Source organism: Cetorhinus maximus, chromosome 21 (genome assembly GCF_964194155.1).
Source record: "Cetorhinus maximus chromosome 21, sCetMax3.hap1.1, whole genome shotgun sequence".
In the NCBI taxonomy this organism is placed as follows: domain Eukaryota; kingdom Metazoa; phylum Chordata; class Chondrichthyes; order Lamniformes; family Cetorhinidae; genus Cetorhinus; species Cetorhinus maximus.
In genome coordinates this window covers 36,626,189-36,654,014 of record NC_135899.1, presented here as the reverse complement: position 1 = coordinate 36,654,014, position 27,826 = coordinate 36,626,189, and the positions used below count along the sequence as shown (strand labels likewise).

The 27,826-nt window shown below is 44.5% G+C and overlaps 3 protein-coding genes across 4 annotated transcripts in view; 1 reads left to right on the top strand and 2 right to left on the bottom strand.

Moving 5' to 3' along the window:
• The window catches only part of LOC144695213 (uncharacterized), a 288,845-nt gene extending 283,527 nt beyond the window's left edge, over positions 1-5,318 (bottom strand). Inside the window, exons 1-2 of one of the 2 annotated variants that reach the window (XR_013579902.1) lie at positions 5,293-5,318; positions 1,428-3,068 (exon numbers count right to left, since the gene is read on the bottom strand). The gene's annotated coding sequence lies outside the window, so the exon portion shown is untranslated. Of the gene's footprint in view, positions 1-1,427; positions 3,069-5,292 lie in introns of those variants that run through there. The other variant, XM_078566107.1, reaches the window with a different exon arrangement.
• The window catches only part of LOC144695222 (uncharacterized), a 579,912-nt gene extending 552,483 nt beyond the window's left edge, over positions 1-27,429 (top strand). Inside the window, exon 2 of the mRNA XM_078566117.1 lies at positions 22,717-27,429. Coding sequence (XP_078422243.1) covers positions 23,164-24,366 — 1,203 coding nt within the window. The 5' untranslated portion in view covers positions 22,717-23,163 and the 3' untranslated portion in view covers positions 24,367-27,429. The remainder of the gene's footprint in view (positions 1-22,716) is intronic.
• The window catches only part of LOC144695242 (uncharacterized), a 232,698-nt gene continuing 218,647 nt past the window's right edge, over positions 13,776-27,826 (bottom strand). The window contains exon 2 of the transcript XR_013579912.1: positions 13,776-14,010. The gene's annotated coding sequence lies outside the window, so the exon portion shown is untranslated. The remainder of the gene's footprint in view (positions 14,011-27,826) is intronic.

Below are 27,826 nucleotides of genomic sequence, written 5' to 3'. Positions count from 1 at the left end.
TGGCCTTGGAGGGAGTGCAGCATAGATTCACCAGAATGTTCCTGAGGCTAAAAGGGTTAAGTTATGAGAACAGATTGCACAGGCTGAGCTTGCATTCCCTTGAATGTAGAAAATTAAGGGGTAATCTAATTGAAGTGTTTAAGATGATTAAATGAGTTGATAGAGTAGTTAGAGAGAAACTGGTATTCCTCTGGTGGGAGAGTCCAGAACAAGGGGGCAGAGCATTAAAATTCAAGCTGGGCTGTTCAGGGGTGATGTCAGCAATCACTTCTTCACAAAAAGGGGACTGGAAATCTTTAACTCTCTCCCCATAAACCAGTTCAGGTTGGGGGTCAATTGAAAAATTCAGAACTGAGACTGATAGGTTTATTGTTAGACAAGGGGATTAAGGGTTACAGAGCCAAGGCAGGTAGATAGAGTTCAGATACAGATCAGCCATGATTTGAATGAATGGTGTAACAGGCTCAAGGGATTACTCCAGTTCCTACATTACTTAAATTCCTCTCCATTGTCCTCTCCACTCTCATCTCCAACAACAATTGGTCAGTGTCATCCTCTTCAACATCCAACTGAGCTTCTGACCCCAAACCCTCTCCATCGCTAAAATCACCCATTTCCACCTCGGTAACATCGCCTGTTTCCAACACCCCCACCCCAACATTAGTCCATCTGCTGTTGAAATCCTCATCCATGCTGTTGTTGCTTCTCGACTAGACTAGACCCATTCCAATGCTCTCCTGTCCAGGTTCCCATCTTCCACCCTCCATAAACTTCAGATCAGCTAAAACTCTGCGGTCTCTGTCCTAACTCACACACCTATCACCCCAGTGTTCGCTGACCTGCACTGGTTCCCAGACCCCCAGTGCCTCCAATTTAAAATTCTCACTGTGATTTCTAATTTGGTTTAATTGTATAAAAGTGGAGTGTGATTTCTACTTTTGTTCATACGAAAATTAACCAACTGGCAAACGAGGAATCTTTGGATAGTAAATTTTAGAAAGTTTATGAAAGAAACAACATTGTTAACAAAATGAGGAGAATGATTGCAGCTTCAGCCAATTGCACAGTCTGTTCACCCTCTCAGCTCTCTGATCTCAATCTCAAACCCACTTGTGAACATTGACAAGTGGTTCACACTCTGGAGTCTCCACAATCTGACTCACAACAAAACCTCACGGAACCCCTCTTTTTAACCCCTGGACGACCAGCACCCCATTTCAGAGTCAGGCTATTATTGTTCTATGAGTGGCACTACCTGTTGCTGGGTAAACTTGATTGCCTTTTATTTACATCTTTCCACGAGAAGCCATCTGGCCTCAGTATCTCAGACAGAAATACAATGGGGCTGCTTCACACTCTTCCTTTATCTGATTTTGAACAACTCTCTATTCATTCAGCCAGACTCTACAAAGCCGTGATGCGCTGTCCCAGGGACCTTATTTCAACAAGATTCCCTTGTTTGAGCAGTTTCGCCTAAAACTGCATTTTCTCACACAGACACATATACATTGATTATACATTAACATGTAAATGAAAATGCAATCTTTCTGATATGACTTTTGATTACACCAGTTCATAAATTATAAATGAATGAAGGTTCACTCATTACTGTTACAAACATCTGTTCCATGACTGGCTGCGACTGAATACAGTAATTTGTTCAATAGTTAATATGGGATATAAAATGGCTTCCTGTCACATGTTAGTGTTAAAATGGCTTCCTTGACTTTCTGGTTACTAAAGTGATTATAGGATAACAATTGTCAATTTGTACTAAAATCTAACTACTCCAGGCCGACCTACGCATGGAACACTGGAAGGGTTTGTCCCCCATGTGGATTCACGGATGTTCCAGAAGGTTCGAAAACTGTGTGAAGGCTTTTTTACAGACTCACACCAACAGAGATTCCCCTGCATATGTGAGTGTGTTGATCACACAGGACTGACTGTGTGAAAGCCTTGTCACACACATCATACCTGAATGGTTTCTCACTACCTTGGACCCTCTGGTACATCTGATACCAGAGGATTGGGTGAAAGCTTTGTGAAAAACATTGTACCTGATGAATTTCTCTCCTGTGTGAATCCTTTGGTGTCCCAGGAGGGTCGAGGGAAGGGAAGGGAAGGGAAGTTCCTCAGGTAAGGGAAGCTTTGTCACAGGCCTCACACCTGAAGCTTTGTCACAGGCCTCACACCTGAAGCTTTATTCACCTTTATGGATCCTCTCATGGAGCAGGAGTTGGGAAGACCTCGAGAAGGATTTGTCACACATCTCACACTTGAATGGTTTCTCGTTTGTGTGAACCCTCTGGTGTCTCAGGAGGCTTGGAGATATCCCAAAGGCTTTATCACAAACCAGACACTTGAAGAGTTTCTCCCCTGTGTGGATCTTGTGATGGAGCAGGAGGTTTGATGACCTTGAGAAACATTTGTCACAAACCTTGCATGTGAATGGATTAGCCCCTGTGTGGCCTGACTGATGGACCAGGAGCCTTGAGAAATTTATGAAGGCTTTATCACACAGCTCACACTTGAACAACTCCCTGGTGTGAATGTGCCGGTGTCGCATGAGCGTTGATGACTGTGACAATGATTTGTTACACACATCGCATGCAAATGGTTTCACCCCTGTGTGAATGCATCAGTGTCGGCAGAGGGCGGATCAGTCCAAGAATGATTTGTCATGCACCTCACATGTGAATGGTTTCTCCCGTGTGAATCATCTGGTGTCTCAGGAGGCTCATAGAAGTCTTGAAACTTTTACCACGCATCTCTCACTTGAAGGGTTTTTCTTCCATACAGCTGTTTTTGTGTTAACAGTGGTTGTAAAAGATGCACCTCGCTTGTTAGATGTCACAAGCCTGTGGAGCTCTCCTCACACTTAAACAGCCTCTCACCGTAGGAATGAGTCAATGGTTCATTAGGCCCAACCTTCTCTGTGTTGAGCAATGTTGTGAAGGGACTGGATGTCTTCCCACAGTTGTGCAGTTGTTCCTTGGGTGATGGTTAGGATCTATCTGTGGGGTCTATCCTCTCTGTATTCTCTGGTGTAGTACAGTGCAATCCTTCTGTAAAACAGGAAAAGGAAACATGATTTCCTCCAACTCCCTCTCCTCCTTTGCTGAAGGGGCTGACTCCTTAGATAGAGACTGTTCCACAGCGAGTGCCAGTCTGCTATTCCCCTGTGTGGGGGAATCAGATGCAAGTCCTTTCTTTTTCCTCACTTGACTGTCACACAACCTCTCTTTCCAGGAGCAGACAACATGGCTACTTTCTTTCCTCCACCCAGCCCCCCATCTTCCCAGGCACCATGAGGACAATGGAAAAGACAGTCGGGCGGAGTGTAAAACAGGTTATCAATTCACTATAAGCTCGAGTCGTCCTGGAAGACCAGTTTTTCCCTTAAAATATGTGTTTAATATATTAAAAAAATACTCGTGAGAAATGTTTATTCAATGGAGATTTTAAACTTTCTCCCTTGTATTAATTGGAAGAAAATACACTGGACAGGAATTTCGAGAAGCTAAAGAAAATATTGCTTCAGTGTAGCTGATTGAAGGATTCTGGTTTATCCTGGGAAATTAGATACACTGCACTCACTCAGACTGCACATCCCAAATTCACTATCAGCCACAGCCAAGGCCTTCAGATAAAATCTTTAAAGAAGTCATTAAAAGACATTTCAATAAATGTGTCTCCAGCTATGACAGCTGAATTGCTATGGTGCTGGATTAACGATCCAGAGATTAAGAGTTCAAATTCAACTATGGAAAGTTACACACATAGAATTACAGTGCAGAAACAGGCCATTTGGCCCAATTTGTCCATGCTGGTGTTTATGCTTCACATAGAGAGCCCCTCTTCATCTCACCCTGTTTGCACCAATTACTATGTTGTGAACTGAATTTAATAAGTTTTGTAATTTGCAGAATAGAATCAAAACAAAACATGAAAACTTTCAGGTTGTCCTAAAAACCCAAATATTGTCCTTCAGGGAAGGGAACTTTCCTGGTTCTGGTTTACAAGTGACTCCAGTCCCACACAACATGGTTGAATCTGAACTGCCCTCTGAAGTGGACTCGCAAACAATGATAAACAATCACTACAAAGTCCAATAGTAAGAGGAAAATCAGATAGATCTGGACAATCCTGGCATTGTGTCAAGATAAGATTAAGGTCATCTCAGCCCAGTGAAATCTGTAAAGTCTCTCTTCCCAAGGTCTGAGGACAAGTACCCAAGTGAGGAGAGCTGCCCCACAGACTGGTCAAGTAGCAGTGATACTCACTGAATCGTATCAATCTGGAAACATTCCAGACTCCTCCGTCACCATCCCTGGGTATGTCCCATCCCACTGGCAGGTGTGGAAGTTTCAATATTGACTCCATGAAGTCTCATGGCTTCAGGTCAAACAAGTTCAAGGAAAACTACCTCTCCCCTCCCAACTGATGAATGAGTACTTCACCATGTTAATCATCACTAGGGAAGTAGACCAAGGACAGATCCCAAAACTGAGTATCCATGAGGTGCAGTGAGCCATCAGCAGCAACAGGATTGTATTCCACCACAATTTCACAGCCCGGCACATCCCTCACTCAGTGATTATCATCAAAACACTAGATAGATTTGGCAGGACTTGGCAGTATAGTTAACAGTCCAGGCTAAACACTAAGAGCTGCAGGTAATAATGAGCTAAACAGCCCCCCAACCGACAGATCAGAGTAAAGCTCTGTCGTCCTATCACATCTTGTTGAGAATTGTGAACAACCAGTCCAGTAACAGGGCAAGGTGGCTCCATTCTCAACCATGTTGGAGTCCAGCTCATGAGTGCAGGGCACAAATGTTAAAGTTTCTTCAGCTAAAAATAGTGAGTGGATAATCAAAGCCAGCCTCCTCCTGAGATGCTGGGAGAACTCCCCTCCAGACCACTCAAATCCTCCCCACTGTCGAGAAGTCTCAAGTCAGGAGTGTGATGGAATATTCACCACTCACATGGATGGGAACATCTACAACACTGAAGAGTCCCGACAGGATCAGGAACACAGCCGGTTCCCTAATCAGAGCCACTACCATTAGACTCAATACCCACTCCCTCCACCACCAGGACACTATCCAGAGACCATACATCACAAGAATCTTCCTTCACCCTGGATATTCAACCCTGAACATCAGTGTGGATATTATTGGATACAATCTGTATAAACTCTGCTCCTTCACTCACTGGATATTCAGTCCTGAACATTAGTGTGGATATTATGTGATGTAATTATTATAAATTCTGCTCCTTCACTCACCATCTCCTCACTTGGTTTTCAGTCTCTACATGAAATGAAGCAGCTGTGGAAGAACGGACAGAGTGGGTGCTCCCTCTGATCGACATTCCTCACAGCCAGTGAGGGATGGAGACACATTTGAATCCCGCCCGCAATATACATGTCAATCACACAGCACAGCCAGTCACAGGAGAGGCGGGACGGTTCAGGGTCCAAGCTCCTTCCGGTTCTCCGCAGGCGCTTGGAGAAGCACTCGCCCTTTCGGAACTACATTACCCACAATGCATGGGCCCAATCGCCAGCGCGGAGCAGCAGTACGGAAAAACAGCCCGCGGTGCCTGATGGGAGTTGTAGTTCCAACGCGCGCACCGGCGGTCAGCGCTCAGCGTTCGGGAGTTCGAATCTGAGAAAGCGCGATCCCGAGCGGCTGTCACGTGGGCGGGGCTGGAATTGGAGGTGCGCACCTGTAAATCCCAGCCCCGGGCGGCGGGAACCAGGATCGCAGGCGTTTAACTCCCTCGAGGAAAGATTACTACAATCACTATTAACATGAGGGCAGTTACATGGAAGAGGAACTCTTCAAGTGCCAGGTGTGTGTCAAATCATTCTTGCACTCACCCCTTTTTATTCATTTATGGGATGTGGGGTTCGCTGGCCGGGCCAGCATTTATTGCCCATCCCTAGTTGCCCTTGAGAAGATGGTGGTGAGCTGCCTTCTTGAACCGCTGCAGTCCATGTGGTGTAGGGAGAGAGCTCCAGGATTTTGACCCAGTGATGGTGAAGGAATGTGATATATTTCCAAGTCAGGATGGTGAGTGACTTGGAGGGAACTTCCAGGTGGTGGTGTTCCCATCTATCTGCTGCCCTTGTCCTTCTAGGTGGTCGTCATGGGTTTGGAAGGTGCTATCAAAGTAGCCTTGGTGAATTCCTGCAGTGCATCATGTAGATGGTACACACTGTTGCTACTGTACGTCGATGGTGGAAGGAGTGAATGTTTGTGGATGGGGTGCCAATCAAGTGCGGATGTGTCTGTTTCATGAGCGTCGCTGACTCTGTGAATGCTCGGTCACACATCTCACTTTTGAATGACTTCTCCCCCGTGTGAATGAGCCGGTGCTTTAACAGGCCTGGTAATTGTGCAAAGTCCTTATCACACATCTCACACGTGAAAAGTTTCTCCCCTGTATGGAGGTGTTGATGTTCATGGAGGGTTGATGACCGTGAGAATGATTTGTTGCACACTTTGCAGGTGAATCTTTTCTCCCCAGTTTGAATACATTGGTGTATGCGAAAGTGAGACGAGCGCAAGAATGATTTGTCACAAACCACACACTTGAACGGTTTCTCCTCAGTGAGAAAGTGTTGGTATTGCATGATTGTTGATGACTGTGTGAACGCTGAGTTGCACATCTCACACTTAAAAGGGTTTCTCCCCTGTGTGAATCCTCTGGTGCATCAGGAGATTGGAGGATTGAATGAAAGACATCTCACAAACCTCACACCTGAAGGGTTTCTTCCCGGTGTGAATGCTCTGGTGTGTCAGAAGCCTTGTAGATGTCGCAAAAGCTTTATCACAAACTGTGTGAATACGTAGGTGTGAGCCGAGGTTTGAAAAATACGAGAATGATTTGTCACACACCTCACATACCTTCAGTGTGACTGCGTTTGTGTAGATGAAAGTAAGATGAGTGTGAGAATGATTTGTCGCATATCTCACACTTCAGTGGCTTCTTTTCCACATGGCTAACCTTGTGTTCCAGGTGGTACAACATTCACCTTGTGTTTTTGGAGATTTATTGAGAGAAACCATTCAAATGTAAGAATGAATCAATGGTTCATGAGACTCGATGAATGATTGAAGCTCTTACCACACTTGGAACCACTCACACTTCTTCCCAGCCTCACCCTGACCGATCACCCACAGCCGAACCTTCGGAAAGGTTGGTTCTGATGGAAGGTTCCACACCACTGACCAGTTTCAGATCTGATGACGTGTCAAAGCTCCTCTGACCTGACCGATTTCTAGGGGATGGTTTCACCGCCCAACCTTCTCTGTGATGAGCAATGCTGTGAAGGGACTGGATGTCTTCCCACAGTTGTGCAGTTTTCCTTGGGTGATGGTCAGGATCTATCTGCAGTGTCTATCCTCTCTGTATTCTCCGAAGTAGTACGGTGCAATCCTTCTGTAAAACAGGGAAAGGAAATATGATTTCTTCCAACTCCCTCTTCTCCTTTGCTGAAGGGGCTGACTCCTCAGTTAGAGACTGTTCCGCATTGAGTGCCAGTCTACTATCCTGTGTGGGGGATCAGATGCAAGTCCTTTCTTTTTCCTCACTTGCTTGTCACACAGCCTCTGTTTCCAGCAGGGACACTGGATAGTGACCAGGAGCAGACAATGTGGCTACTTTCTTTCCTCCACCCAGACCCCATCTTCCCAGGCACCATGAGGACAATGGAAAAGACAGTTGGGCGGAGTGTAAAACGGACTATCAATTCACAGTGAGCTCGAGTCGAGCTGGTGAAGACCAGTTTTACCCTTAGAGTGTTTAATATAAAAAAACATGTAGGAGAAATGTTAATTCAATGGAGATTTTGATATTTCCCCACTTATTTTCCAAAATTATTTGAAGAAAACACACTGAACAGGAAGTGCTAGAGGCTAAGGGTGATGAGGGTTTGGAACTCACTGTCTGAAAGGGTGATAGAGGCAGAAACCCTCATCACATTAAAAAAACTCTGGGATATGAACTTGAAGGAATAACTTCTCCACATTTAAAATGGTGATGGAATAACTTCTCCACATTGACATTGTCCCATTAAACACTCACAGAGATGGTGCAGCACGGGTTAGATACAGAGTCAAGCTCCATCTAAACTGTCCCTGGATGTCCACTGGCAGTGGATGGTTAACCAGTTGTTCACGATAACCTTTCAAGTCTGTGTCTCTTGGACTTAAGGGAGTGGATATGAAGTCTGTACCCGGGGAAAGGGCCAGGGTGAGAGAGGGGAATGGTTTTATTGGGGCCTCGGGCATCTCAGGTGGAAGTGAGGGTGGGGTTGAGTAAATCAGGAACTGCAGAAATGTTGTGGTGAACGGAGGCCCAAAGGCCTAGACAGTTGGGATTTGGAGAGTGCAGTTGTTAGTGATTTGGGGAATAGTTTTTTCCAGGGACGGATACAGAAGGAGGTAGAGCTGGAATGTGGAAGGGGGATGTGGGTGCTGAGTAACACATGGAAGTGATCAGAGATGGCCTTCTCTGTGATTGATATGATGAGAGTAGTGAGACCGGGTGAGAAAGCGAGGTCAAAGAGGTGGCCAGGAATCTGGCTTGGGAAAATCACTGAAACTTCGAGTCAGGGCTAGTAAGGAAACTTCCGGAAAGACAATTGCTTCTCACATACAATCTACACTTTGCCAGCATTAATTACTGACACACAAAAAGCAAATCCCGATCCTGTCAGCTCATTACTGGAATGTTTGGAATTGATCCAATCTGGTTGTGGATGAAAAGAAAGGGCTGGCCCACAAAAAGGCATCAAATTTGGCAGCGATTACATCGAGATAAAGGGTCAAAATTACAATCACCAATCCCATCTTGTCCATCCCCATTGGCCTAATGGATAAGGCACTGGCCTCCTAAGTCAGCAATTGTGGGTTCAAGTCCCATCTTGGGTGGAGTAAGTTTTGGTCTGGAAACAAATGTCAAAACTCCTTCTCTAGACAGCGTCACAGTCAGGGAACTTTCTGTTTAACTTATCAACCAGGGAACAATGTCACCTAAAACAAAAACAGAAAATGCTGGAAAAACTCAGCAGGTCTAACAGCATCTGTGAAGAGAAAAAAACGTAAGTTAACTCTTTTTTTTCTCTCCACAGATGTTGTTAGACCTGCTGAGTTTTCCAACATTTTCTGTTTTTGTTTCAGATTTCCACATCCGCAGTATTCTGCTTTTCTCAACAATGACACCTCCACTTTCCAGGAAAATATTGTCCCTTTAACTCCTTCAGTTTACTCAACACCCCAAATATAGTTACTGCTTTGAAATGTCAACTGATAATATGTAAAATTAGATTGGGAGATTGTTAGGAAGGGATTTAAGGAATATGGAACCAAGTGGGGTGGATGGGGTTAATATACAAATCAGTCATTATTGAATTGAATGGTGGAACAGACTTGAGGGGCTGAATGGCCTCCACCTGTTCCGAAGTTTATCAAGGGATCAAGATCAAAAGATGGGGAAATGGGTTTGCGATGTGGATCAGCCAACATGGTATTAAATTGGGACTGGGATTGAGGGAGCGAAGGGCTTCCACCTGTTGCTGTAAATGTGTACAACAACATAACATCATTGTTAGGAGACACATACTCCAGTTCCCATGCACCTTGTTCTCTGGGTTGTAACTTTTTATTCATTCGAGGGATGTGGGTGTCGTTGGCTAGGCCAGCATTTATTGCCCATCCCTAATTGCCCTTTGAGGAGGTGGTGGTAAGCTGCCCTCTTGAAGCGCTGCAGTCCATGTGGTGTAGGTGCACCTTCAGTGCTGATCCAGAGACCAAATCAGGATGGTGTGTGGCTTGGAGGGGAACTTCCAGATGGTGGTGTCCCCATGTATTGGCTGCCCTTGTCCTTCTAGGTGATACTGGTCGTGGGTTTGGAAGGTGCTGCCTAAGGAACCTTGGTCAGTTCCTGCAGTGCATCTTGTAGATGCTACACAGTGCTGCTACTGTGCTTCGGTGGTGGAGGAGTGAATGTTTGTGGATGGGGTGCCAATCAAGCGGGCTGCTTTGTCCTGGATGGTGTCGAGCTTCTTGAGTGTTGTTGGAGCTGCATTCATCCAGGCAAGGAGAGAGTATTCCATCATACTCCTGACTTGTTCCTTGTAGATGTTGGACAGGCCTTGCGGGGGTCAAGAGGTGAGTTACTTGCCAGAGGATTCCTAGCCTCTGACCCTTGTAGCCACAGTATTTATATGGCTAGTCCAATTCAGTTTCTGGTCAATGGTAACCCCCAGGATGTTGATAGTGGAGGATTCAGCGATGGTAATGCAATTGAATGTCAAGGGGCGATGGTTAGATTCTCTCTTGTTGGAGATGGTCATTGCCTGGCACTTGTGTGGCGCAACTGTTACTGAGTGGAAACCCGTTACTGTATTTGAGCATAATAAGCCACTGTCACCGAAATGATTCCCAAAGGTTTTACAAGCTCTGTTTAATCAAAGTGAAAGCCCTTTAACTGGGTCAGACTGTGTGATCACAGGACAAGCCTCACTCTCATTCTGTACATCCCAGTGAGATCAGACATCAGAATAGTTTATAAACGGGCTCAGTTTGAGGCAGGAGACTTCACAACCAGTTTGTGTGAAGGAAAGGGAACTACACTGACTGTGACAATGGAAATATCACTCGCTAGCTGACACTTGGAGGTTAGTTGCTGTAGAAGGTTTGTTTTGACCTGTCATTCAAGCTTCAGAATTTGAGGTCAGTCGATGAGGGCTGAGATGAGAAATGTCTTCACTGAAAGGGTTGTGAATCTTTGGAATTCTCTCCCCCAGGGAGTGTGGATGCTCAGTCATTGAATATGTTCAAGACTGAGATTGATGGATTTCTGGATGCTGAGGAAATAAGGGATATGAGGATAATGTGGGATTGAGGTAGAAGATTAGCCCTGGTTGTATTGAATGGTGCAGTAGAGGCTGAATGGCCTACTCCTGCTCCTATTTCTTATGTTCATCATGTTCTCTGGGTCGTTATAGCTGTTATTGAATTCTTGTGCAGCAAGTTATTGTAACCAAAATGATCAATTTTATAAAACAATTTGAGGAGATCATTAACATGCTGGACAGAGTCTATGGAGGTTTGTCTAACTGGACTTCCAGAAGGTATTTGATCATGTTCTGCACAGGAGATTATTCACCAAGATGAATGTGCAGGGAATTGGAGGGAACCTTGTGACATGGGTTGATAATTTGTTTGGGAGACAGGAGATAGAGTAAGGATAAAGGGAATGTTCTCTGATTGTCAGGATGTGCCCAGTGGTGTTCCCTAGGGATCTGTACTGGAGACTCAGCTTTTCATTATATTGATCAAAGACTTTGATGGGGGAACAGTATGGGGTAGTTTACTGATGACACTAAATTAGGTGACACAGTAAGTAATGTCGATGGGAGTGGAAAGTTGCAAAAGGACATTGACGGATTAAGTGGGCAATTAGGTAGTTTGCTTTAAGCTAAAAAATGAATTCAATGTGAGTTAGAATTTTTTTATTCATTCATGGGCCGGCATTTATTGCCCATCCCTAGTTGCCCTTGAGAAGGTGCTGGTGATCTGCCTTCTTGAACCGCTGCAGTCCATGTGGTGTAGGTACATCCACAGTGCTGTTAGGGAGGGAGTTCCAACAACCCGTTCCTTTGAGGGGAGGGGATGGCGTAGTGGTATTATCACTGGACTAGTAATCCAGAGACCAAGGGGAATGCATTGGGGACCTAGGTTCGAAGCCCATCATGGCAGATGGTGGAATTTGAATTCAATAAAAATCTGGAATTAAAAGTTCAATGATGACCATTAAACCATTGTCGATTGTTGTAAAAACCCATCTGGTTCACTAATGTCCTTTAGGGAAGGAAATCTGCTGTCCTTACCTGGTTAGGCCTACATGTGACTCCAGACCCACAGCAATGTGGTTGACTCTTAAATGGCCTAGCAAGCCACTCAGTTGTATCAAACCACTACAAAGTCTCAAATTTATATTGACAATTGATAGAAGAGCAGACAACCAACAACACAATATTCAGCTAATGTCAAACTTTGAATCAACCAAAGTAACAAAGGATTTGGAAGTAATTCAATGTCTTTCCCAGAACAGGAAATGAATCTTGAAAGAGTGTAAGGTGAACATATCACAGTTATTACATTTAGGTTTGATGGGCTGTGGGAACTTGGGTCTGTAGAGACTCACCCCCCCACTCCCTCACCATACTCAGGACAGTAGTCCTCCCAGACAGGAGAGTGCAAACATTCCCCATAGTATTAGTTAAACACCCATCACCTGAAAAGGATCTGTCTATAATTCACATCACCAACTAAAGCAGGGTCTGATTCTACCCCATACCCACTTCTGAGAGCTGGCTCACTTTACTAACACACACTCACATCAGGGGAAACTCTCTCAGAATACTACAAACAGAAGTTTCTTTAAAATCCCTGTGCTTTAGTCTAGCTCCCAATTCTGATGGTCAGAAATGACACCGAACTTTAGTCACACAGGATGGAGCTCATTTCCATCATACAAACACATGCAGAATTGAAGAGATCGAGAGGTTCGCAACTCGGCTACAGAGTGGGCAACGACACTGCAGTCATCTGCAAGCTGTAGATCATGTCTATCTATGGTGGTCAGTTTAGTTTTGGCACATAGGCGACTGAGGTAAATCAGTTTCCCATCTAGATGGTATTTAATACTGACAAAAGAGGCAGTTGACCTTTGATGAGGTAAATAGTCATTGTAGATTGTAAGTAGAATGGGGGCTATCACACTGACTTGTTTGACACCAGTCTGGATTTTGAAGGCTTCTGTTTCAAATCTCCCACTCAGTACAGCTGCAGTCATATCAACATGAAGCAATTGCAGGATTGTGATGAAGTTTCTTGGACATCCAAATCATTGGAGCACAATCCACAGAGCCTCACGATTTACTGAGTTAAATACCTTGGTCACGATGATCAATGTAATGAAGAGTTCCTGGTGTTGTTCTCGACATTTTTCTTGGATTTGTCTGGCAACAAAGACCATATCGGAGGTTCCTCTGGAAGGTCTGAAGCCAAGTCAAAGCTCTAAGTGATGTCTGTAACACTCGATCCATGAAGGGGGCTGATGCCTGCTGGACAGATCATCGACTTGTTCGATCGATGGTGAACATCCACCCAGCACCAAGACATCACAAGGTCCAAAATTCCTAGAGGGAGAAGACCAATGTCTCAGCCCTAAAACAGCCAGACCGAAGAGTGGAATTCCAGGTGCAGCTCACGACCAGCCTGGGAAATATTCGCACATCCAACTCAATTCCTGAATAGTGGGATCAAATAAAGTCAGCTGTACTAAACTCCTGTGTCCAGACCATTGGATTGGAGCATCGTCATCACCAGGACTGGTTCGACACACATGACGCTCAAATATGTAACCTCCTGGAACAAAAATGATCAGCCTTCATCGCCTGGCAGAACAACCCAAGGCCACAACTCAGGAAGGCAGCATTTCAACAGCTCAAGGCTGACACCCAAAGACAAATTCAGAATTTAAAGGACATGTGTTGGGAAGAGAAAGCTGAGAGATCCAACAACCTGATCATCATGACATGTAAATCTTTTTTCAAGTCACTATAGACCGAGGTCAAAGGGACAACATCCACTTTGTCTACAGGATAGTATTTCTCTTCTTAAGGATGACAATGCCATGTGTTAACGCTGGAAGTAACATTTTGAACAATTTCTCAACTGATTCCATGCAGTCTATCCTCCAGTCTCTGTGGTAGAATCCATGAGTGACTCATCATCGGTGGGAGAGCTGCAACAAACAATCAAACAGATGAAAAACAAGTTCTTCAAAGCTGGTGGACTTCTGCTCACATCGAGACTCCATGCACTCATCCTCCAGATTTGGGAGGAAAAAGAACTCTCCACGACTTCAGGAATGTGACAATTGTAACTATCTTTAAGAAGGGAGATAAATCACACTGTGGAAACTATTGAAGTATTTCCCTCATGTCCAGAGCAGGGACAATCCTGACACACATTCTCCTGAATCACCTACTTCCTGTGACTGAGCAAATCCTCCCAGAGACATAGTGGGATCTGTGCATATGCAGGAGCTTCTATGCATATTGATGTCTTCTTTTGCTGATGTTTAGCGACCCGGTCAAAGGTTAAATTGGCCTTCTTGGAATGAAAGGACTGATGATGGGAGAGGTTTGAGACAGACAGTGCTTTGGAACGACAGCTCCCCTGTGTGAGCACTGGAGGGTAAACAACACAGACAACTCTCAGTTTAATGGAAGCAGGTGACCCAGCTCCAAGTCCATGTGGAGACATCGGTGTACGGCGAGAGAGGAGGAGTAGGTGAAACAATCCTGGCACGCATCACATTGGAAGGGTTTGTCTCCTGTGTTTGTTTCCTGATGGTCCAAGAACTGTGTGAAAGCTTTATTACAGAACTCACCGATGGAGTTTCTCCCCTGTGTGAGTACGTTGGTGTGTGCGGAGTGTTGATGAATGTGAGAATGATCTGTTGCATACCTCGCATGTGAATGTTTTCTCTCTTGTGTGATTGAGTTGGTGCGCGCAGAGGCTTGATGTGTTGGAGAATGATTTTTTGCATACCTCACATGTGAATGGTTTCTCCCCTGTATGAATGCGCTGGTGTTCCTGGATGGTCAATAAATACAAGAATGCTTTGTTGCACACATTACACATGAACAGTTCCTCCGGTGTGCACATGTGGGTGCATGAGGAATTGCGATGAACTCAAGAATGATTTGTTGCATAACCCACATGGGAATGGTTTCTCTCCTGTGTGAATGCATTGGTGCATGAGGGAGGTTGATGATTCCAAGAATGATTTGTTGCACACCTCACACACAAATGGTTTCTGCCCCTGTATGAATGAGATATTGTTTCACCAGGCCCGATGACAATTTAAAACCCTTGTTACAATCCACACACTTGAATGGGTTTTCCCAATGTGAATGCAATGGTGTTTCATGAGTGTCGATGACAGTGTGAAGGTTTGGTCACACACCTCACACTTGAATGGTTTCTCTTCCATGCAACTGCCGTTGTGTTAAAAGTTGTACAGCAGAATCACCTTGCTTGTTAGGAGATCTTATAGATATGTGGAGCCCTCCTCACATACCTGACATATGAACAGCCTCTCACCTGTAGAAATGAGTCAGTGGTTCACGAGGCTCGGTGAATGATTGAAGCCCTCACCACACTTGGAGGCCACTCACACTGAGTCCACCCAGCATGACCTTCTGTACCTTTTCCCTCATGTGCTTATCCAGTTTCCCCTTAAAGGCATCTTTGCTATTCACCTCAATCATTCCATGTTGTGAAACTGAATTTAATAAATTTTGGAATTTGTGGAATAGAATCAAAATAAAAACATGAAAATTTTCAGGCTGTCCTAAAATCCCCAAATATTGTCCTTCAGGGAAGTGCTACAATTGCCTGGTCTGGTCTACAAGTGACCCTGGCCCTACACAACACTGCAGGTGCTGAACTGTCCTCTGAAGTGGCCGAGCAAACAATGCTAAACAATCAGTACAAGTCCAATAATAAGAGGAAAATCAGATAGATTTGGACAATCCTGTCAGAATAAGATTAAGGTGATCTCAGCCCAGTGAAATCTATAAAATCTCTCTTACCAAGGTCTGAGGACAAGTACCCAAGTGAGGAGAGCTGCCCCACAGACTGGTCAAGTAGCAGTGATACTTACTGAATCATATCAATTTGGAAACATCCCAAACTTCTCCGTCACCATCCCTGGGTATGTCCCATCCCACTGGCAGGTGGGGAAGTCTCAATATTGACTCCATGGAGTCTCATGGCCTCAGGTCAAACAAGTTGAAGGAAAACTACCTTTTCCCTCCCAAGTGATGAGTGAGTGCTTCACCATGTTAATCATCACTAGGGAAGTAGACTAAGGACAGATCCCAAAACTGGGTATCCATGAGGTGCAGTGAGCCATCAGCAGCAGCAGGATTGTATTCCATCACAATCTCACAGCCGAGCACAACCCTCATTCCCTGATTGTCAGCAAACCGGTTGATAGACAGGAGCAGCATTGGCTTTCTCTCTGCCACTTACCTCTCTGCCCATGAGGAAAAACTTATCACACAGCGAGTCATTAGGATCCAGAATGCACTGCCTGAGAGTGTGGTGGTGGCAGATTCAATTGAAGAATTCAAGACGGAATTGTATTATCTGAGAAGGAAGAATGTGCTATGGGTAGAATGCCGGGAATGGTACGAGGTATGAAGACACAGTCACAGGATTTAAGGAGGGTCCTAAAGGAGGAGAGAGAGATAAAGATGCAGAGAGGTTTAAGGAGGGAATTCATGAGCATGAAGCCTGGATGACCAGGCTGTTAATGGTCAGGTGAAGGGAGTGGTGGTGGGAGGATCTACTAAAGGTCAGAATTGGAGGAGCGCAGAGATCTCGGAGGGAGATGGGGCAAGAGGTGACAGAGATAGGGAGAGAGTGAGGCTATGGAGCAATTTGTACTGGAGCATAAGAATTTTAAATTGGAGGCACTGGGAGACTGGGAACCAGTGTAGATCAGCGAGCACAGGGGTCATTGGTGTGTGAGTTAGGATAGAAACCACGGAATTTTAGCTGACCTGAAGTTTATGGAGGGTGGAAGATGGGAAGCTGGACAGGAGAACATTGGAATGGTCTGTTGAAGAGTCATACGGACTCGAAACGTTAACTGTGTTCCTCTCCGCAGATGATGTCAGACCCGCTGAGTTTTTCCAGGTATTTTTATTTTTGTATTGGAATGGTCTAGTCTAGTCTAGAAGCAACAACAGCATGGATGAGGATTTCAACAGCAGATGGACTAATGCGGGTAGCTGCGGTGGAGGCAGGGGTGTTAATGTTGGAAATGGATGATTGTTACAGAAGGGGAAGTAGGCGATTTTTTTGATGGAAAAGTTTCTCGCTAACTACTCCATCAACTCGTTTAATCATCTCAAACACCTCAATAAGATAATCCCTTAATTTTTTACCTTCAAGGGAACGCAAGCTCAGTCTGTGCAACCTGTCCTCAAAATTTAACCCTTTTAGCCCCAGGAACATTCTGGTGAATCTACGCTGTGCTCCTTCCAAGGCCAATATATCCTTCCTGAGGTGCGGTGCCCAGAACTGAACACAGTTCTCCAGATAGGGTCTAAAGAGAGCTCTGTACAGATGGAACATAACTTCCACAAGGACATAGTTGGTTTTGGGGAGGAGAAGTTGTGTGTTATCTTTTCTCTTCAGGATGGTCCTGGAGTAATGAGCAGTTTTGGCAGAGGAAAGTAGGACCACTAGTGCTTGATGTGGTCCAGTCAGATCTGGCGATGGATGGCTAAACCAGTTGTGTACCAGATATGCTCAAATCTTCACCCCTTGGAGTTGAGAAGCAGGGAGATCAACCATGAAGAAAGAGTAGAAAGGTTTGCTTGGGAACGAGGATGTAGAAGGTGGATATGAGGGCGTGGTTAAACCAGATTGACGGCTACAGAAGCATTGTGGTGAATGGAGGTTCAAAGGACAGAGAGTTGGGAATTAGAAAGCGCTGTCCAACTCACCTGGGGGAAGATGGTCTTCCAGGAATGGAAACTGATTGGTCCATGCACCCATGTGACCACCGGGTCTCTGTAACCATTGGTGGGTTTGTATGATGGAAATGAGCTCTATCCTGTACCACTAAAGTTCGGTGTCATTTCTGACCATCGGAATTGGGAGCCAGACTAAAGCACAGGGATTTTAAAGAAACTTCTGTCTGTAGTACTTTGAGAGAGTTTCCCTTGATGAGAGTGTGTGTGTGTTAGTAAAGTGAGCCAGCTCTCAGGTGTGGGTATGGGGTAGAATCGAACCCTGCTTTAGTTGGTGATGTGAATTATAGATAGATCCTCTTCAGGTGACGGCTGTTTGACTAATACCATGGGGAATGTTTGTACTCTCCTGTCTGGGAGGACTACTATCCTGAGTATGGTGAGGGAGTGGGGGTGAGTCTCTACAGACCTGAGTTCATACCTCCATGTAATAACAGTGTGATATGTTCACCTTACTCTCTTCCAAGATTCATTTCATGTTCTGGGAACGATCTTGAGTCATTTTCAAATGTTTTGTTAATTTGGTTGATTCAACATTTGGCGTAAGCTGAATATTGTGTTGTTTGTCTGTAGTTGAATCAATCTTTGTCTAAATTTATAACTCACAATAAATTCAGTTTTTACAGCTGAACTCAAACTACCTGATTTGTCAGCAAGGTGTTTTCCCATTCACTGAAACACTCAGGAGCCTACAAAACGAGTCCTGTACACAATATATTGGTCAGTGTCACTGTGGCTGATATACTTTCTCCATCAATGGGTTTATTATTTCCTGTTCACAGGAAGCATAATGTTTCCCTAAGAAAGAAAGACTTGCTTTTTTACATCACCTTTCATGAACACAGTATCCAAAAGGACTTTACGGCTTTTTGGACTGTCGTTCCTGTTGTAATGAAGGCAAAGTGGCAGCCAATTTGTGCACAGCAAGCTCTCACAAAAAGCAATCTGCTAACTCCCCTGCTCTTCTACAACATACTGTCATGCGATCTTTTACATTCACCTGAGAGGGCAGATGGGGCCTTGGTTTAACTCATCTGAAAGATAGTACCACTGACCATACAGCATTCCCTCAGTTACTGCACTAGAGTGTCAGCCTCGGTGCTCAAGTCTCTGGAGTGAGACTTGAATCCACAACATTTTGACTTAGAGACGAGAGTGCTCTAGAGACAAAGTAACGGCTGACAATAATATATAATATTTCTGTTGTATGGGATTCAGTTTCTAAGGGGTTAAGTCCTAAGGCTGTGTACAGAATGCTTTCCCCCTGTAAACTGGCAGCCTGAAAGTTTGGTTTGATTTAAAGTGGTAACTAGTTAGAGCTGCAGGTGTCAGTGTTGTCTTTGTGTCTGGGTTCCTGAAGCTGTGAAAGGTGGTACAATTCCTGGTGTCTAGAGAAGTGAAACTGATGGAGAAAAGTGGGCAGACTCCCGGAGTGAGGAACAACCTACAGACTCGGTACTGATAGAGGATCCCCACATCAAGCAAAAACCCAAACATCCTAAATCCCACTGACTCAAATAGAGCCACACTCCAGAACAACCATTGACTGTCTGAAAATCCCAGGTATTTCTCAGTAATACTGGTCAGCAGTGCATCCTCTCACCACTAGATGCGCTGTCTAGAGGACTCTCTCCCTATTATAAAGCCAGCAATGTTGCAGTGTGTCCTCCCACCACTAGATGCACTGTGTCTGGAGGATTCTCTCCCCCATTTGCCTGGGTCTAGCTCCCAAACATGGCATCCGATGACATTAAGGTCAGTCATACAGGAGCGTCTGAGTGAGTAAGGCTGGTGAGTATTGATCCTGATCCAGGTGTGTGAGTGAACCGCGTTAGTTGATATTGTTCACTGTTCTCTCTCTTCAGATATTTTCTCTGTCTCCTCCTGGTCCTCATGTTAGCCGATACTGTACATGGTTCTCTCTCCTGATGTTGCTCCTCTCTCCTTAAAAGACCAACCCTTGACCCCTCTGTCCTTGCAAACTACCATCCCATCTCCAACCTCCCTTTCCTCTCCAAAGTCCTTGAATTTGTTGTCACCTCCGAAATCCTGGAAGAGAGGTCAGGCAAGAGGTGAGCAGCATAGTGAGGGGTCAGGCACAGAGTGTGATAACAGGTGAGGGTGAGAGGCCGGCAGAGAGGTCTGGCAAGGAGTGAGTATCACTCCCCGAGTCACGGTGCCAATCTCTGAGTCACAGTCACTACCCCAATGACTGAGTCAATCTTTTCTCCCCTCTCTTCTCTGCTGCTCCTTCCTGTGCCCCTCGCTTCTATGCATGTGCTGATACCACCACTTCACATCATCGCTGCCTTGGATGCTGTGGGTCTTCCTCTTCTGATCTGTCAAACACATCCGAGGCTACACATCCCACACTGATGTTGTCAGTTTGAAAGCGTCTGAGGATGAAGAATGCTATTCCCACACTGGAAATCTTTGTGAAACGTTTACCAGGGGAACTGAGACAGCAGCTGCAATAAGTGAGGTTTTATTCAGATGGGACAATGACAAATTTAAATCCCCACCTGATCTGCTGCTCAAAGTCAAGCTGAGTGAGTGGGAAAATGCAGGGCAGATGCAGTATAATGTGGATAAATGTGAGGTTATGCACTTTAGTAGCAAAAACAGGAAGGCAGATTATTATCTGAATGGCTATAAATTGAGAGAGGGGAATGTGCAATGAGATCTGGGTGTCCTCGTACACCAGTCGCTGAGGGCAAGCATGCAGGTGGTAAAGAAGGCAGATGGTATGTTGGCTTTCATAGCGAGAGATTTGAGTACAGGAGCAAGGATGTCTTGCTGCAATTATACAGGACCTTGGTGAGACCATACCTGGAATATTGTGTGCAGTTTTGGCCTCCTTATCTGAGGAAGGATCTAGTTGCTATAGAGGGAGTGCAGTGAAGGTTTAACAGACTGATTCCTGGGATGGCAGGACTGACATATGAGGAGAGATTGAGTAGGTTAGGATTATATTCGCTGGGGTTCAGAAAAATGAGGGGGGATCTCATAGAAACCTATAAAATTCTAACAGGACTAGTCAGGGTAAATGCAAAAAGGATTTTCCTAATGGTGGCGGAGTCCAGAACCAGGGGTCACAGTCTGAGGATACAGGGTGGACCATTTAGGACTGAGATGAGGAGAAATTTCTTCACACAGAGAGTGGTGAGCCTTTGGAATTCGCTACCACAGAAAGTAGTTGGGGCCAAAACATTGTATGTTTTCAAGGAGTTAGATATAGCTCTTGTGGCGAAAGGGATCAAAGGATATGGGGAGAAAGCGGTAGCAGGCTATTGAGTGGGATGATCAGCCATGATCACAATGAATGGCGGAGCAGGCTCGAAGGGCCGAATGGCCTATTCCTGCTCCTAGTTTCTATGTTTCTAAGTCGCCTGCGTTTCACCGGTCAGTTTCCCAAGTTGCAGGAAACTCCTGTTACTCCAGAAATATTTGGATTGGCTGTGAGAGACGTCAATCAGAGAGCCCCACCCACTCTGTCCATTCCCTCCTCTTCCTCTTCCACAGCTGCTTCACTTCCTGTAGGGACTCAAAACCAACTCAGGAGATGGTGAGTGAAGGAACACAATTTATAATAATTACATCACATAATATCCACACTAATCTTCAGGCAGCCTGACTATCCTGTGGGGAATCAGGTGTGGAAATGCCCCTTATGCTGTGTGAGAAGATCCAGCTGAGAGAGCTGTTTACTCGGTGCTTTGTGCTGAACTGTTTGCCTGGAGCTGAGTGTTGGATATTGAGTGTGTTTATTGGAAGCATTTCCCTTCTGATTTACAGGCTGACTTTTGTTGATGGATCATTATTGAATATGAGAAGGTGAGGTGTAATTATCTGGGAGGTGCAGAGTGTCTGAGGATTCTTACTGATTTCCTATTGTTGAGTTCTGTGTGTGTGTGTTGGGATCTGGATGTTTCCTGTCTTTTCAAATCCCTCCAAGACCTCCCACCACCCTATCTCTGAATTTTGGAGAGGGTACAGAAGAGATTTACTAGAATGGTTCCAGGATTGAGGGATTACAGTTATGTGGATAGAACGGAGAATCTGGGTTTGTTTCCCTTAGAGCAGAGAAGGTTAAGAGGAGATTTGTTAGAGATGTTTAAAATCGCGAAGGGTTTAAACAGAGTAAATAAAGAGAAACTGTTACCATTGTCAGAAATGTCAATAACTAGAGGTTACAGATAAAAGATGATTGGGTAAAGAATCAGGTGAACTGAGGGAAAACATTTCTCTGCAACGTGTGGTTTTTGATTTGGAATGGGCTGTCTGATTGGACAGCCATTTTCCTCTTATTATTGGACTTTATAGTGATTGTTTATCAGTTTCCTCGGCCACTTCAGAGGGCAGTTCAGAGTCGAGCATGTTGTGCGGGACTGGAGTCACATGTAGACCAGACCAGGCAGTTGTAGCAGGTTTCCTTCCCTGAAGGACAATATTTCTGTTTCCAGTTTCTTTTTATTCAATTTCACAAATTCCAAAATTTATTAAATTCAGTTTCACAACACGGAGTGGTTGAGGTGAATAGCATAGATGCCTTTCAGATGAAGCTAGATAAGCACATGAGGGAGAAAGGAGCAGAAGGATATGCTGATAGGGTGAGATGAAGAGGGGTGAGAGGAGGCTCTTGTGACACATAAACACCAGCATGGACCAATTGAGCTGAATGGCCTGTTTCTGCACTGTAATTCTATGTGTGTAACTTTCCATGGTTGAATTTGAATTCACAATCTCTGGATTGTTCATCCAGCACCAGAGCAATTTGGCTGCTGTACCTGGAGACAGGTTTATTGCAATTCTTTTTAATGCCTTCTTTAAAGATTTTACCTGAAGGGCGCGGCCTTTCCCAAAAGCCTGGGAAGATGGGAGCTGGGCGGAGGAAAGAAAGTAGCCACGTTGTCTGCTCCTGGTCACTATCCAGTGTTCCTGCTGGAAACAGAGGGTGTGTGACAGTCAAGTGAGGAATAGCAGATTGGCAGTCACTGTGGAACAGTCTCTAACTGAGCAGCAAAGGAGGAAAGGGAGTTGGAGGAAATCATGTTTCCTTTTCCTATTTTACAGAAGGATTGCACCGTACTACACCAGAGAATACAGAGAGGATAGACACCACAGATAGTTCCTGACCATCATCCAAGGAACAACTACAGAACTGTGGGAAGACATCCAATTCCTTCATAACATTGCTCAACATAGAGAAGATTGGGCATTGAAACCATCATCTGGAAATCGGTCGGGTCAGGGGAGCTTTGATTTATCATCAGATCTGAAACTGGTCAGTGGTGTTCAGCTTTCCATCAGAACCAATCTTTCCAAATGTTTGTCTGTGGGTGATCGGTCAGGGTGAGGCTGGGAAGAAGTGTGATTGAGCTCCAAGTGTGGTGAGAGCTTCAATCATTCATTGAGCCTCATAAACCTACAGGTGAGAGGCTGTTCAAGTGTGAGGTGTAAGAGGAGGACCCCACAGGTTCATAAGATCTAACACACAAGTTGCATCTGCTGAACAGACACATGGAAGAGAAACCATTAAAATGTGAGGTGTGTGACCGAGCCTTCACACAGTTATCAACTCTCGTGAGACATCAACGAATCCACACAGGGGAGACGGCTTTCAAGTGCGAGGTGTGCGACAAATCATTGTCGGACGGATCGCATCTCCGCGCTCACCAGCGCGTTCACACAGGGGAGAAACCATTCATATGTGATGTGTGCAACAAATCATTCTCTCAGACATCGACCCTCCGCAAACACCAGCGTACTCACACAGGGGAGAAACCATTTGCATGTGAGGTGTGCAACAAATCTTTCTCGCAGTCATCGAACCTCCACACACACCAACGTATTCACACAGGGGAGAAACCATTCAGATGCGAGGTCTGTCAGAAATCATTCTCGGAATCATCGAACCTTCGTGTACATCTACGCATCCATACAGGGGAGAAACCATTCACGTGCAAGGATTGTGACAAAGCCTTCACACAGTTAGCTGGCCTCCTGATCCATCAGAGAATCCACACAGGGGAGAAACCCTTCAAATGTGAAGTTTGTGATAAAGCTTTCAGAACGTCGACAAAGCTTCTGATGCACCAGAGCGTTCACACAGGAGAGAAACCGTTTAGGTGTGAGATTTGTGAGACGTCTTTCACTGAATCCTCCGAGCTCCTGAGGCATCAGAGGATTCACACAGGGGAGAAACCATTCAAGTGTGAGGTGTGTGACAAATCATTCTCGCAGTCATCAAATCTCCACATACACCAGCGCATTCACACAGGAGAGAAGCCGTTCACATGCAAGGTGTGCGACAAATCATTCTCATACTCATCAGCCCTCTGCAAACACCAGGGCATTCAAAAAAGGGAGAAGCGATTCACATGTGAGGTGTGCAACAAATCATTCACGCAGTTACCAAGCCTCCGTGTACACCAACGCATTCACACAGGGGAGAAACCGTTCATGTGCGAGGTTTGTGACAAAGCGTTCACACAATTATCGAGCCTCAGGAGACATCAGACAATCCACACAGGGGAGAAACCCTTCAAGTGCGAGGTTTGCGATAAAGCTTTCACAACATCCACGAGGCTTTTGATGCACCAGAGGATTCACACAGGGGAGAAACCCTTCAGGCGTGAGGTATGTAATAAGGGCTTTGCACGATCATCGGAGCTGGTGAGACACCAACGCAATCACACAGGGGGAGAAGCTGTTCATGTGTGAGGTTGTGTAAAAGCCTTCACGCAGTTATTGAGCCTCCTGCAGCATCAGATAATCCACACAGGGGACTAACACTTCAAGAGTGAGGTTTACGATAAAGCTTTTGTGCATCTTCGACCCTCCTGAGACACCAGAGGATTCAGAGGAGAAACTCTTAAGGTGCGAGGTGTGTGACTGGAATAGAGCTTTAGTCAGCTAATGGGTTAAATGATCTAAAAGTGATTATATTGCAGTAAGGAATGATGTAAACTAATCAAGCAGTGTAAACTAATCAAGCAGCGTAAACTAATCACGTGGAGTATCTCTGAAAAGTTTATGGTTACAACTGCATCCTGTTATGTGCTAGATGAAACAATGGTGCCCTGATTAAACCTGCTGATATGGTAATTTATGTAATTTTTATCTAACATAGTTGTAGTTAAACTGTCTCCTGTCTTATTGTGAAATGTACCATCTGCCTGTAATTGTATTACTGCATTCTCCCTTTGATCGTGCTAACCATGACATAACTGTGATTTCCTGATGTACAGACCTTATATGGTATGAATTTCCTGTTATGAGCGGTATAAACGATGCTGGATTCTCTGTTTAGGGTAGTAGGCTGACTAGGAACCACGGGTGGTGTCCTGAGCAGTCTACTCCCAAGCATGCTTGAATAAATATAGTTTTGCTTCTAACAAGAACTACCACGGTAAATACCTTAGATATAGGTGTGTTGCAAACAGAGATTGACGAACTAAAGACCCATATGAAACAGATAGTTCAGGAACAATATAATGTCCAAGGAGAATCAGCCCACACTAGCAAGCAATGAACTGTCCTTATCCAGGAAGGGTTAAAACGCCTGAAGCCAGTAACAAATATAATAAATGCACTGATAGAGCGGGAGGAAGGTGAGGAAACGAACGAAACAAGGGATGCTGGATGCACCTTTTATGGGTCTTGGATGCTGGCTCAGGTGGACAAAAATTTACTACAGCTTAAAACCCATCAAGTACCAGATTGGATAGGAGAAAGGGCTTTACAGAAATGGACAGGATCCCCCTTGACGAATGTTAAGGATGTCTCCCTAACAACCCGCACTCCTCATTGCGCTAAGAATAATGCAAAGAGAGAGATAATTTTAGGAATGATTTTGCATATACCAAAAACTAAGGATAATACTATCATGATTATATAGAATTGAGAATATAGGCTGGGTAAAGGAAAAAGTGTGGCTAACAATACCAGAAGCACCCAAATGGGCGGTGGTGATGGAAAACATTACAAAGGGATTACAGAGAGACAGATGCCAGAGGATGGAGGACATATGGCTGTGTCCAGACTATGCCCTTATGAACGAGAGGATGTGTGGGCTGCATCACTGGAAAGATTGTAAGATACAAGTTAACCCCACCAAACATAAAGGGTCGCACTTTGTTAAGACACATAATGCAACTCATTATTATGTAGTAACTACAAATTTGACTTACCTAGTACGAAATAAAATGTGTGTTCCACAATGTGATTATTAAAAACCCTAAGGAACAATTGACCTTTGGGAGCAATAGCATAGACCCACTAACAAAGGATATAGAAATAGAAGCCAACATTGTAAGGGTGGATAATGATGCTGAAATACATAAATTTATGCCAAATCCACTGCCTACCATCCCACCTCTGAATGTTCCGGATTGGGAACAATTGATAAGGGAAGCGAAAAATATAAGTCAGCAATGGAGTGAATTGGAACAAAAGATTAAGTCAGAACAGGACAACGCAGAAGAACTCTTGAGAGCAGGATCATGGTGGGAGAGAATATGGAACTGGGGTATGAATGTAAATGTGCACCCTTGGTTGAGAATATTTTCCCATGTCCTACTAATCCTCCAAGCATTGGTTGTAGTCATTTTAATCATCCTTGTGATTGTCTTAAAGAAAAAGATTAATGCCTGGACAGTAAACTGACTTAAGAAAGACTTGTCCTTGTTAGAGGTTAATACCCACCGGTCTGAATATGAAAGACTGTAAGGATTGTCCTTTAAAGGACAAAAGGGAGGAAATGTGGAATAGAGCTTTAGTCAGCTAAAGTGTCTAATGGGTTAAATGATCTAAAAGTGATTAAATTGCAGTAAGGAATGATGTAAACTAATCAAGCAGTGTAAACTAATCACGAGGAGTATCTTTGAAAAGTTTGTGGTTACAACTGCGTCCTGTTATGTGCTAGACGAAACAATGGTGCCCAGATTAAATCTGCTGATGTGGTAATTTATGTAATCTTTAACTACATAGTTGTAGTTAAACTGTCTCCTGTCTTATTGTGAAATGTACCATCTGCCTGTAATTGTATTACTGCATTCTCCCTTTGATCGTGCTAACCATGACATAACTGTGATTTCCTGATGTACAGACCTTATATGGTATGAATTTCCTGTTACGAGCAGTATAAACGACGCTGGATTCTCTGTTTAGGGTAGTAGACTGACTAGGAACCACGGGTGGTGTCCTGAGCAGCCTACTCCCAAGCATGCTTGAATAAATATAGTTTTGCTTCTAACAAGTCAGTGTTCTCGTAGTTGTGTCACGATTCAACATGACAAAGCTTTCACACAGTCAGTGTATCTCCTAGTCCATCAACACACTCACACAGGGGAGAAACCCTATCGGTGTGAGTTCTGTAATAAAGCTTTCACACAGTTGTTGGACCTCTTGGAACATCAGTGAGCTCACATGGGAGACAAACCCTTCCAGTGTGACGTGTGCCAGGATTATTTCACCTACTCCTGTAGATGTAGTATATCTGGACTTCCAGAAGGTCTTTGATAAGGTGCCACACAAAAGATTGATACACAAGATAAGATCACACGGAGTTGGAGGTAATATATTAGCTTGGATAGAGGATTGGCTAACCAACAGAAAGCAGAGAGTTGGGATAAATAGGTCTTTTTCTGGATGGCAAGCTGTAACTAGTGGGGTGCCACAGTTCTTGGGCCCCAACTACAATCTATATTAATAACTTGGATTCAGGGATAGAAGGTACTATAGCTAAATTTGCAGATGACACCAAAATAGGTGGGAAAGTAAGTTGCAATGAAGAAATAAGAAATTTACAAATGGATATGAACAGGTTAGGTGAATGGGCCAAAATTTGGCAGATGGAGTTTAACGTGAATAAGTGTGAGGTTATCCATTTTGGTTGGAAGAATAAAAAGGCGACTTATTATTTAAATGGAAAGAAACTTCAGAATGCTTCAGTGCAGAGGGATCTGGGTCCTCGTGCATGAATCGCTGAAAGTTAGTATGCAGGTACAGCAGATAATAAGGAAGGCAAATGGAATTTTGGCATTTATTGCTAAAGGAATAGAATATAAAAATAGGGAAATGTTGTTGCAACTGTACAAGGCATTGGTGAGACTGCACCTGGAGTACTGTGCACAGTTTTGGTCCCCTTGTGGAAGGATGTAGTTGCACTGGAGGCGGTTCA